General features: G+C 46.2%; 1 protein-coding gene across 1 annotated transcript in view; it reads right to left on the bottom strand.

Annotated features, from left to right (window-relative positions):
* Positions 1 to 13222, bottom strand: part of syt3 (synaptotagmin III) — a 136104-nt gene that overhangs the window by 54178 nt on the left and 68704 nt on the right. Inside the window, exons 3-4 of the mRNA XM_072271918.1 lie at positions 10631 to 11018; positions 8801 to 9350 (exon numbers count right to left, since the gene is read on the bottom strand). Of these exons, the coding sequence (XP_072128019.1) occupies positions 8801 to 9350; positions 10631 to 11018 (938 nt within the window). The remainder of the gene's footprint in view (positions 1 to 8800; positions 9351 to 10630; positions 11019 to 13222) is intronic.

Raw genomic sequence — 13222 nt, forward strand, 5'->3', positions numbered from 1 at the left:
AATAGGATCCCACTTTATTCTTCTAAACTCCAGTGAGTACAGGCCTCTGCATACGTTAACCATTTTATTCCTGAGATAATTTTTGTAAACCTTGTCTGGACCCTCAGGTTAGCACAGTATTTTTGTCACTGGAAATGTTAACTGGTAGAGGCTATAGTCATCAAACAACACAGCACGGAAGCAGGCCATTCAGCCCATCAGATGCGTGCTCACTCATGGATGCCCATTGGCATTGGTTCTATTTCCCAGCTCTTGGCCCATTAAGAGATTTAGATATATAGCTAACAGGCCCTTCTGGCCCAATGAGCCCACGCTGCCCAATTACACCCATGTGACCAATTAACCTACTAACCTGTATGTCGCTAGAATGTGGGAGGAAATTGGAGCACCTGGAGGAAACCCCTGCAGTCAAGGTGGAACTCCTTCCAGACAATGGCAGAATTGAACCCATGTCACTGGAACTCTAATAGTGTTATGCTCAACATAATGCTACTCTGCCAGCCAAGCCTGGGAGATTCAAGGGCCTGCCTACACACTTTCTTAACTTACTGCTTCGAGCGGTGTATTCCAGCAACTCGACATCCTCTGGGTGAGAAAGGCACTGTGCAAAACTCCTCTTATTAGTCGAGTGGTGCCCAGGAATTTTGAGGAGACGGCAGGGGAGGTCCACTGAGGAGGTGAGGGGCATTTGCTAGATCTGTCGATCAGTAAACTATTACAGAGTCATTTCTGACTTTCAGTTATTGGGAGATTGACCCCGGGAAAATCCTCCATTTGCAGCTCTCGTCGGGAAGGAGGTGCAGAGCCTGAAGACCCACAACACTAGATTCAAGAACAGCTACTTCCCTTTAACCCTTCAGTTCCTGAACCAACCTGAGTAACACAATTCATTTCTCTGTATAGCAACCTGATGAAACTATGATCTGTTTGCACCAAAATGGACATTTTTGTTCTAAAAATGTAAAAACTGTGTTTAGTTTATGCTTTTTGTGTGAATGCTACTTATCTGTTGCACTTTCCCTGTGAGGCTGCTGCAAGTAAGTTTTTCATTGCACCTAGTCAAATATGGACTTGCATCTATGACAAGAAACTTGACTTTGAAATGTAGCTGTAAAATGGAAAGTGGAATGTTTGTATAGTTTTCTCAGGGATGCTTTGTGCTGAGTTCTGCTGGGGGAAATGGTTGCAGGTGTTACAAAGGCAAACATTTGAGGGTATGCTGAAGAAGAGGAAGTTTGGGGCTGTATTTCTCAGTGTTTAGAAGAATGAGGGGATTTTCAGATGTTGAGATATTTTCACTAGAGAAACATGAACAAAAGGAGATAGTTTGAAAATCCCTTCTTTTAGAGACTGGTGAATTTTTGGAATTTTCCATCCAAAAGGAAATCTGATCATAATGTAGAGTGATAGTCATGGAACACTTGTTCGCTTCGTGTGACATAGGCAATCATGGTTTTTCCATGGCCATGATTCTTCTTGGCAAATTTCCCTAGAGAAATGATTTGCCATTGCCTTCTTCTGGGCAGTGTCTTTACAAGATAGGTGACCCCCTCGCCCCCAGCTATTGTCAATACTCTTCAGAGGTTGTCTACCTGGTGTCAGTGTTCGCATAACCAGTAATTGTGATATGCACTGGTTGTTCATTCGATCATCCACCATCTGCTCACATGGCTTCACATGACCCTGATCGGGGGATGAAGCAGGTGCTACACCTTGCCCAAGGGCAACCTGCAGGCTAGTGGAGGGAGGAAGCACCTTATGCCTCCTTTGGTAGAGACGTATCTCCACCCCACCACCCAACATAGAACATTGCAGCACAGAAACAGACCCTTCGGCCCATCTAGTCCATGCTGAACTGTTATTCTGCCTAGTCCAGTTGACCCACATCTGGATCTCAGCCCTCCATACCCCTCCCCTCCATCTACTTATCCAAACTTTTCTTAAGTGTTGCAAACCAGCCCACATTCCCCACTTCCACCGGAAGCTTGTTCCACACTCTCACTACTCTGTCAGTGCAGAGGTTTCCCGTCAGATTCCCCTTATATATTTCAACTTTCACACTTAACCTTTGACCTATGGTTCTAGTCTCACCCAACCTCAGTTGGAAAATCCTGCTTTCATTTACCTTACCTATACCCTTAATAATTTAACATGGATAAATTTAAGGTGGAGCAGATCGATATCTGAAAGATCGATGGCGGACAGACACAAAAAGGGAGGTGAATCCAGTGTAGATTGTGGTAAGACAGGATTGCAGGACCAAATGGCTTATCCTGTTCCTATTTCATTATTCTCAAGGAAGTCTGGAAGAAAGACAATCTCCACACTATCTCCTGGGAACCCCTAGTGCATGACCACTCCAAGTGGAGGAGCATTCAGGATGGTGTTGGAAACCTTGAGGCTACTTGCCGAGATCACACGGTGACCCTGAACAAGTAGGAGAAGAGGTAAGCCATCTCTAAAACACCCCGCCTGCCCATCCCTGCCTGCGACCTCTGTCTGCCCCATCCGTGTGGACGAGTCTGTGGGTCGTACAATAACAACCCCAGCTGAGATTTGGAACACACAAATCCAGAGTGGAAGAAGGTCATCCCCAATTTCTGAGGCAGCTCAACATGGTCCAGAATGTGCCTGTGCCAGCAAGTTCAAAGGTCAATATGTATAGGTGGCGGGGTGGCGTAGGGGTCATTGCTACACTTTACCGCCCCTTCAATCAGAAGGTCAGAGTTCAATTCCCACTGATTTCTTTAAGGAGTTTGTACATTATTGCCACGATTGCATGAGTTTCCTGCGAGTTCTCCACATACCTCCAGAAAGAGACATGGGTCAGGATTAGTAAGTTGTGGGTATGCTATGTTGGTGGTGATGTATGGTGACACTTGCAGGCTGCCCCAAGCATATCCTCGGACTGTATTGGTCATTTCACTGTATGTTTCGACATCTTGACATCCCTGTGACAAATAACACTAGTCTAGTCTTGGTGAATGGTTGGACCCTAACAACTATCAAGGAATACCGCGAGCAACACACTTCACCACATGTCTCGATGTACAAGTGACAAATAGAGCCCACCTTTCATCTTTAAATTGGGGTTGGACAAATACTTGACTGGGAAACATCCATCCAAATAAGGCAAAGGGAAGGAGCAGTGACAAAAAAAATTGTTCAGTGCCTCCTAAGAGCTAGTTCAGGCAGTGTGGGCTGAATGGCCTCATTCTGATGCTATAATTACGACCCCCTTCAGCAAAACAGATGGTGATGAAACGAGTCACATTCTCAGCTCAAGCTGTTCCCAACGCAGCTGAAAGACTGGACAGAAAACTACAGGGCAGGCAGTGTGTGCCCAGGGATACACACTGTATGCTGACAGCAGTTTAGATTTGATGCTCTCTAAAGTGGCTCAGAGGACTCTTCCTCTGTCTGCCTACACATTCGAAGCTAAGCAGGAGTCACAGTGAATTGAAAAGGCAAACAATCTTCGTAACCTGACCGCTGCTGGATGTATTAAGCAGAGTGGTGTCAGGAGAGCCATCTTGTCATGCGAGATTAAAGACCTGCTTTATTGGGACTGTTAGGCATTGTGTGACAGAGGGAATCAGTTACTGACTAGCACTCCTTCCTTTCCTCTTCCTCCTCTTCCTTTCCTTCCTCTCTGTCAGTGCTTGCAATGACCAGGTACACCCTATAACCACAAGAGAGTCTGCAGATGCTGGAAATTCAGAGAAACACACACAAAATGCTGGAGGAACTCAGCAGGTCTGGCAGCATCTTCGGGGAGCAACACCTCATATTCGGTATGGGTGGCCTCCAAACTGATGGTGGTATGAACATTGATTTCTCCAACGCGTTTATTTCTCCCCCCCCCCCCCCAAGCCCCGTTCCCTTTGCTCTTTTTTCTTTTCCATTCTGGTTATCCTCATTCCCCTTCTCTTTGCCTCATCTGCCCGTCATCTCACTCTGGTGTCCCTCCCTCCTTCCCTTTCCCCCATGGTCCACCCTCCTCCTCTGTTAGATTCCTCCCTCTTCAGCCCTTTACCTCTTCCACCAATCACCTCCCAGGTTCTCATTTATTCCTCTTTACCCCCACGCACCCATCTTCCCCCTCACCTGGTTTCACCAGTCAACCACCTTCCCCCTCACCCGGTTTCACCACACACTCACTTCCCCCTCACCCGGTTTCACCACACACTCACTTCCCCCTCACCCGGTTTCACCACACATTCACTTCCCCCTCACCCGGTTTCACCACTCAACCACCTTCCCCCTCACCTGGTTTCACCACACACTCACTTCCCCCTCACCCGGTTTCACCACACACTCACTTCCCCCTCACCCGGTTTCACCACTCAACCACCTTCCCCCTCACCCGGTTTCACCACTCACTCACTTCCCCCTCACCTGGTTTCACCACTCACCCACCTTCCCCCTCACCTGGTTTCACCACTCACCCACCTTCCCCCTCACCTGGTTTCACCACTCAACCACCTTCCCCCTCACCTGGTTTCACCAGTCAACCACCTTCCCCCTCACCTGGTTTCACCACTCAACCATCTTCCCCCTCACCTGGTTTCACCACTCACCCACCTTCCCCCTCACCTGGTTTTACCATGCACTCACTTCTCCCTCACCTGGTTTCACCTATCACTTGCCAGCTTTCACCTCTCCTTTCCACCACCTTCTTATTCTGCTTCTGTCCCCTGCCTTTCCAGTCCAGCTGAAGGGTTCGTCCCAAAACATCAACTGTTTCTTTGTCTCTCTAGATGCTGCCTGACCTGCTGAGTTCCTCCGGTATTTTGTAAGTAAGGGTGTCAATGGTTAAGGGGAGAATGCAGGAGAATGGGGTTGAGAGGGATGAAAACTTAGCATGATTAAATGGCAGAGTAGACTCGATGGGCGGAATGGCCTGATTCTGCTCCTGTATCTAATGGCATTACAATATTATGCTATTTCAGTGTGGTACACCAGGTACAACTTAATAATATTAGCACCTAATTTACACTAACAAGGATCTGCCCCTGCTCCATCAACACTAACACCCAATCAACATTTACCTCATTCCAGGTCCCACTCAATCAATGCCAGGGAGACGCCAGTGTTGCTCAATCAATGCTAACAGTTACTCAAAGTTTACACCTAATTAATGCTGATGAATTAATACACAGAATGTGCCGGAAGAGCTCAGCAGGTCAGGCAGCATCGAGGGATAGGAATTAAAAAGTCGACATTTCAGCTGGGAGCCTTCATCAGGGTGCGGCCCAACAATTGCTTATTCCCGTCCATAGATGCTGTCTAACCCACTGAATTGCATTGAATTGACTTTATTTCTTACATCTTTCACATACATGAGGAGTAAAAATCTTTACGTTACGTCTCCGTCTAAATGTGCAATGTGCAATCATAGCAATTTATAATAATTTATAATAAATAGAACAGTCAATGTAACATAGAAATACACTCAAATCAGCGTGAATTCATCAGTCTGATGGCCTGGTGGAAGAAGCTGTCCCGGAGCCTGTTGGTCCTGGCTTTTATGCTGCGGTACCATTTCCCGGAAGGTAGCAGCTGGAATAGATTGCGGTTGGGGTGACATGGGTCCAGGAATTGTGCGTATTGCTCTAGATTTCCAGCATCTACACTGCCTCTTGAATCTAATGCTGATGAAGACCAGGCCCACCCGATCAATACGAGAGAGTTATGGAGCGGAAACAAATGAGCTGCTGGTGAAGCTCACTGGCTCAGGCAGAAACTATGGAGGGAAATGGACAGATGTATCTGCAGTATCTTGTGTCTCCACTACTAAATTCTGGGCTCTGCCTGAACAATATGGGTATTCAGACAATGAGACCATAAGACGTGGGAGCAGAATTAGACCACTTGGCCTATCAAATCTGCTCTGCCATTTTGTCATAGTTAACTTATATTGCCTCTCAACCCCATTCCTAACCCATATCCTTTGATGCCTTTACTAATCAACAATCTATCAACCTCTGCTTTAAATATATCCAATGATTAAGCCTTCACAGCCGATTGAGGCAATGAATTCCACAGATTCACCACCCTCTGGTTAAAGAAATTCCTCCTCATCTCTGTTCTAAAGGGATAGCCTTCTGCTCCAAGGCTGTGCTCTCTGGCCCTAGACTCCACCACGACAGGAAACATCCTCTTCAAGTCCACTCAAGTCAGTCTTTACAATATTCAATGGATTTCAATGAGATCCCACCTCATTCTTATACATTCCAGTGAGTACAAGCCCACAGCCATCAGATGATCCTCAATACTCACATTATGAGTACTGAGAGACATCAATACTCACGACCTTCTACAGGTGCACAGTACAGAACATCTGATTAGGAAGGCTCTACAACAGGCAACCACCACAGCCCAATGCATCACCAACATCAAGGACATATACAGAAAGGTGCCATTAAAAGGCCAGCAATACCGTAAGGGATCCCACCCACCCTGCTCATAGGCTATTTGTCCCACTCCCATCAGGGAGGAGGCAACATAGCATCCATGCCAGGAGCACCAGACTCAAAACCAGTCACTTTCCCCAAGCAGAAAATCTGATCAATATCCCCACCCACCAAAACACCACACTCCCCCACCACCACTACTTTATCATTTCCTGTCAGAGTCACTTTATGTACAGTACTGTGCAAAGGTCTTAGGCAGCCTCGATTTTTTATGAGGTTTCAGATGTTATGGCCTCCACAGAGCCCTGATCTCAACATCACTGAGGCTGCCTGACCATTACCTGGAGAGACAGAAGGGAGCAAGACAGCCAAAGTCTGCAGAAGAACTGTGAAATTTCTCCAAGATGCTTGGAACAACCTACCAGTCGATTTTCTTATAAAACTGCACAAAAGTTTACCTAACAGAATTCATGCAGTTTTAAAGCCAAAGGGTAGTCACACCAAATATCGATCTGATTTAGTTCTTTTTATCGTTTACTGCTCTTTGTAGTAAATTTTTGATATTTAGAAACGTTTCACTATATTGAAAGCATCTTTGCATTACTGATTTTTTTTACATATGCCTAAGACTTTTGCGCAGTGATGTACATAAGGTGACTCTGATAGGAAATGATACAGACACTCTTGTGTCTCATGTCACTTTATGTAAATGAAATGTCACTCAAACTATGTAAATGAGCTATTTTATGTATTTATATTCTGTTGCGCTTATGTTTTGTTTTATTGTCGTCTGTATTTTATTATGCTGTTTAGTGCTACCTTGGATCCAGAGTAATAATTATTGTGTTCTCCGTTACACTTGGGTACATTAAACAACATTGAATCTCATATATTAACCCTTTCATTCCCAGGGTCATTCTCATAAACCTCCTCTGGACCCTCTCCAATACCAGTAAATCCTTTCTTGGATAAGGGGCCCAAAACTGTTCACAATAGTCCATTTTACTAAATGCTAGTAAATGCCAATTTCAATGCTAATTAGGCTAGGTTCTGACCACTTACTTTGAGAGTTCAGCCAATGTTAACAAGAACCAGGTTCTGCCCTATTGATGGGTAGTCAATTGAATGTTCATGAGAAGCTGGTCCTGCCCAATCAACACTGTTTTCTCATCAGTAATATTGATCCCAAGGTTCCTGTCCAATCAACACTTGTGTCTCATCAGTGATAGGGAGTGCTGATTTCCTGTCCAATCAACACTTGTGTTTCATCAGCGGTAGTGAGCACCAGTTTCCTGTCCAATCAACGCAGGTGTCTCATAGATCAGGTGAAGGTACTCAAGTCTTTTTTCCTTGGTTTGGGGAAATCAAGAATTTGATGGGTAGGGTTATGAATTGGGTGGGGAATTATAGCATGACTTGTGGAATAATGGGTATAAGGGGTGACACCGTTACAGAATACATAAAACTGATGGGTTTATGGGAGAAGGGGTTAAAGCAAGAAGGGAAAGATTTATTTTGAAATGACTTAGACTTGGGCATACTATGCTTAATAATTCCTTACATCTTGTTGGAAAACTTCATCCTGGGTTGTGTAGATTTTGTCATCATTTTGAAACAGCTGAACATATTATTACAGTGTGAAGCATATAAGATGAAAAGAAATCAACTGCAGTCTTCACTACAATATTTTGGGGTTGACAAAACCCAATGATGGTTTTCATTTAAAAACTTTGTTAAGTTATGGGAGCGGCTTTAATTTAATTCACAGTATTGTCTTTCATTACTTACAATCTATTGGGCTTTCTGGGATAATTTATCTTTCATTTGAAAAGAGAAGTAGTAAAGGTTTTTCCCCCCAGTTCACTATACCACACTCCAGTCCAGTTGGTGCCAATAACCCACCTTTAAGTTGGACTGCCAGCCACCATTTAAAGTCAAAAGAGGAAGAGTTTGAGGGCACAGGTTTAAGGTGAGAGGAGAGAGGTAATAGGAAACCATGGGGTAAATCTTTCATGCAAAGGTGGTGTGTACATAGAATGAGGTGCCAGGTAAAGTGGTTGAAGCAAATCCATCAACAATATTTAAGACCACTTGGACACGTACATGGAAAGGAAAGGTTTCGAGCCGGGGTTCCCAACTTGGGGTTCACAGACCTCCCGGTTAATGATATTGGTCCATGGCATAAAAAAGGTCAGGAACCCCTGGTTTAGAGGGATATGGACCGAATGCTGGCAAATGGGACTGACTTAGACAGGAATCTTGGTCAGCATGGACCAGTAGAGCTGTAGGGCCTGTTTCACAGCTGTGTGACTCCATCACTCTATGATGTGCCCACAAGGCCAAATTAACCTCCCCCCACCCCTCACTACCCCAATACAACTCACCGAGGTGCCTTCCAGGATGTCTCGCCACATGGTCGTGCCCTCAGAGAGGTCGGAGAACTCCAGGAGGTTGTCCAGCACCACCTGCCCAATGAGGTCATGCCGAGAGAAGCGGTCAAAGTCATAGATGCTAAAGTGCAGCTTGCGATTCTGGAGCTCGTTAAAGGACACGTTGAAGTGAAAGGTCTCGTTGAAGATTGGGTTGAGGGTCTTGCGATGGACCTTGGTCTGGAACTTCTTCTTGCGGTCAGGCAGCAGGTAGATCTTCACGTAGGGGTCGGAGAATCCGTTGGCGTCTTTGGCGGGGAGGTCAAGGGCCTTCAGGATCTTAACGATCAGCTGCTCGCTCGCGTAGGTGTAGCGCAGCAGGAAGTTGATCCGGCCACAATTGCCTTTCTGGTGTTTTTTCGCCTCCGCGTCGATCGACCGCTGTTTGTACAATTCAGGCTTGATCTGCCCAATGCTGGTTACTTGCTCCACCTTCTCATCAGCTTGAGTCGCACAATCTGGGCTGCTTAACTGCTGTGGGATTGGTCTCGGGAGCGAGTTAAATCTGCAAGGGATACAGGAGGGAAATTAAAGCTGAGTGGTGCCACAACAACAACCTCTCACACAAAGTCAGCAAGACCAAAGAGCTGATTATTGACTGCAGGAGGCAGAAGCCAAAGGTTCATAAGCCAGTCCTCATGAGGGGATCCAAGGAGGAAGAGGGCGAGTAACTATAAGTTCCTTAGCATTACCATATTAGAGGATCTGTTCTGGGACCAGCACGTAGATACCAACATAAAGAAGGCATGACAGTGACTATACTTCCTTAGAAGTTTGCAAAGCTTCACTATATTATTTAAAACTTTAACAAACTTTTATTGATGTACGGTGGAGAATATCCTGACTGGTTGTATCATGGCCAATGCCCAGAAACAGAAAAGCCTACAGAAGGTGCTGGCCACAGCCCATTCTATCACAGGAAAAGCCCTGCTCACCACTGAGGACATCTACAAGGTGCACTGTCACAAGAAAGCAGCATCCATCATCGAGGACCCCCACCATTCAGGCCTTGGTCTCTTCTCACTGCTGCCATTGGAAAAGAGGTACAGGAGCCTCAGGTCCCACACCACCAGGTTCAGCAGCATTTACTACACATCAGGCTCCCGAAGCAGCGTGGATAACTTCACTCACCACAACTCTGAACCAAGTCCACAATCTACCGACTCACTTTCAAGGACTCTACAACTCGTGTTCCCAGTATTATTTATTTGGTCGTTCTGTATTTGCACAGTTTGTCTTTTTTGGCTCATTGGCGTGTTGGTTGTTAACATAAATGCTGCATTTTACTGAACGTAAATAAATCTGAATTTGAATCTGGATCTTTATAATGTTGCTATGAGAAGGATAGTCATGGTTCATAGGGAGTACAAACGCTAGAGTGGGTCAAGTCTGCTCTCCCCACCTCCATCGTCCAAAAACTATATATAACGCCCTTAGTGGGAGACTCTAGGACCAGAGAGCTCTGTCCCAGAAGAGAAGGGTGCCCTTTAGGAGAGAGATGAGGAGGAATTTCTTTTGGCAGAGGGTGGTGAATCTGTGGAATTCATTGCCACAGACAGTTATGGAGGCCAAGTCAATGAAGAGGCGATTGATAGCTTCTGATTAGTAAGAGCATCAAAGGTTATGGGGAAAAAGAAAGAGAATGGGGTTGAGAGGGAAATAAATCAGCCATGCCAAAGTCTTACCTCTGCTCCTAAGTCTTTCGGTCTAAAATTCACATTTTCTACCCCCCCCCCCCCCCACCCAAGAGCCAACTCCAACGTCCATTTGACCGAAGCTCCCCACCTTGTTGCTGGAGGAGGCGCAGAGACTTGCTGCTGGGAGTGTGCATTCGGGATGCTGTTCTCCTTACTCCCTGAGTTGGTGTCCACCGGGATATCAGGAGAGGTCTGGCTCAGCTTAATACCGGACTCCGGGTAGGACTCCAGGTCGAGGTAGGACCTCTCGGGCATCTCAGATCCACCGTCGACCCTCTCGACAGCGAGGTCAGTGAAATGTGAGTGGTGGTGATGGAGGTGGTGGTGGGGATGGTGGTGAGAGTTCTGGCGCTGGGGGTTCAGGCCTCTGTCCCGCCATGGGATCCAGCACAGTTTCCAGGAGACAAAGAGAGAGACCCCGAGAAGCACAATGCCGCAGAAGGTGACAATCACGGAGAGCAGGCTGACCGAGATATCTGAGACAAGGGGTGGAAAACACATAGGTTAGTAATAAAATATTGTGGAACTACAAATTAGATCACACTTGGATATAGTACACTTGGTTTCCAATTAAAGCATGTTCTCTCTGTCCACCACAATAGGCAAGATTTTAGGATGGCCACCCATATTAATTATACTGACATGTCATTCAAGGGCTCTTCTACTGCCACAATAAGGGCACTTCAAGTTGCAGGAGCAGCACTTCAGATTGCTTCTGGGTAACCTCCAACCTGACGGCATTAACGTCAATTTCTCGAACTTCTAGTAATATCTCCCCCCTCCCCTTCCTTCTTTTTCAATTCCCCATCTGGCTCCCCTCTTACCCCTTCTCTTCCCCTCATCTGCCCATCATCTCCCTCAGCTGCCCCTCCTCCTTCCCTTTCTCCCATGGTCCATTCTCCTCTCCTATCAGATTTCTTCTTCTCCAGCCTTTTCCACCTATCACCTCCCAGCTTCTTACCTCATCTCCCCTCCCTCACCGACCCACTCTCCCCCTCACCTGGTCGCACATATCGCCTGCCATCTTGTAAGCCTTTCCCTTCCCCCCACCTTCCTATCCTGGCTTCTGCCCTCTGCTCTACCAGCCCTGATGAAGTGACTTCGGCCTGAAATGTCGACAGTTAATTCTGCTCCACAGATATGCCTGACCTGCTGCATTTTGTGGCATCTAGTGCTCAAGGTTATCAGCATCTGCAGAATCTGTTGTGCTCAAGCAGTTTAATCTGGGCAGATGTGAAATGCTGCACTTTGCGAGGTCAAATGTAAGGAGAAAGAGCATGGAGCATAGACCATAGAACAGAGAGCGTAGACCATAGACCATAGACAATAGACCTTAGAGCATAGAGCATGGAGCATAGACCATGGAGCACAGACAATAGAGCAGGGAGCTTAGAGCATAGACCATAGACCTTAGAGCATAGAGCACAGAGCATGGAGCATGGAGTATATAGACCATAGAGCAGAGACCATAGACCATAGAACATAGAACATGGATCCTAGAGCATAGATCATAGACCATAGAGCCTAGAGCATAGACTATAGAAAAATGTTAATGCACAGAACATTGGACAGTACAGCACAGGATCAGACCCTTCGGGTCACAAGTAATTCTACTAGTTGAACTAATTCTCTTTTGCCTGCAGATGATCCACATCCCTATAGCAGGACCCTTGACAGCACTGATGTACAGGGAGATCCTGGAGTCATGTCTTTGCCTCATTGAAAGTGGTAACACAAGAGGTTAGGATGGTAAAGAAGGTGCACTCTATGCTTGCCTTCATAAGCTGGAGCACTGAGTGCAAGTCAGGAAGTCATGTTGCAACTATATAAGACTGGTCCGGCCACAGTTGTAGAGTATTGAATTCAGGTGAAATGTTTAAGAGGAACTTGATGGGCATCTTCTTCACTCAGAGGGTGGTGAGAAAGTGGAAGGAGCTGCCAGGGGAAGTGGGGATGCAGGTTCGATTTCATGATTTAAGGTACATGGATGATAGGGGTATGGAGGCTGTGGTCCAGGTGCAGGTCGATGGGAGTAGGCAGAATAACGTCTCAGCATGGACTAGATAGGCTGAAGGGCCGGTTTCTGAGCTGTAGTGTTCTATGACTTTATGAGAAGCATAAATAGAATACGCAGAATCATTTCCCAGGACAGAAATGTAATGTAAAATGAGAGTGGAAAATTGTTAAAGAATTACATAAACACAAGAAAATCTGCAGAGGCTGGAAATCCAAAGCAACGCACACAAATTGCTGGAGGAACTCAGCAGGTCAGGCAGCATCTGTGGAAGTGAATAAACAGTAAACGTTTTGGGCTGATACCCTTTTCCAGGACTGGAAAGGAAGGTGGCGGGGGGCGGGAGGCGACAGAATAAAATGGTAAGGGGAGGGGAAGGAGGATAGCTGGAAAGTGATAGGTGAAAGCGATAGGTGAAAGCAGATAGAAACATAGAAAATAGGTGCAGGAGTAGGCCATTCGGCCCTTTGAGCCTGCACCGCCATTCAGTATGATCATGGCTGATTATCCAGCTCAGAACCCTGTACCTGCCAGATGGGTTGGAAAGCTAAAGGGCTCGGGAGGAAGGAATTGGATAGGAGAAGGGAGTGGATCATAGGAGGAAGGGACCCAGGGGAGGTGATAGGCAGGTGAAAAGAGGTAAGAGGCCAGAGTAGGGAACAGAAG

The sequence above is a fragment of the Mobula birostris genome, chromosome 11, assembly GCF_030028105.1.
Source record: "Mobula birostris isolate sMobBir1 chromosome 11, sMobBir1.hap1, whole genome shotgun sequence".
In the NCBI taxonomy this organism is placed as follows: domain Eukaryota; kingdom Metazoa; phylum Chordata; class Chondrichthyes; order Myliobatiformes; family Myliobatidae; genus Mobula; species Mobula birostris.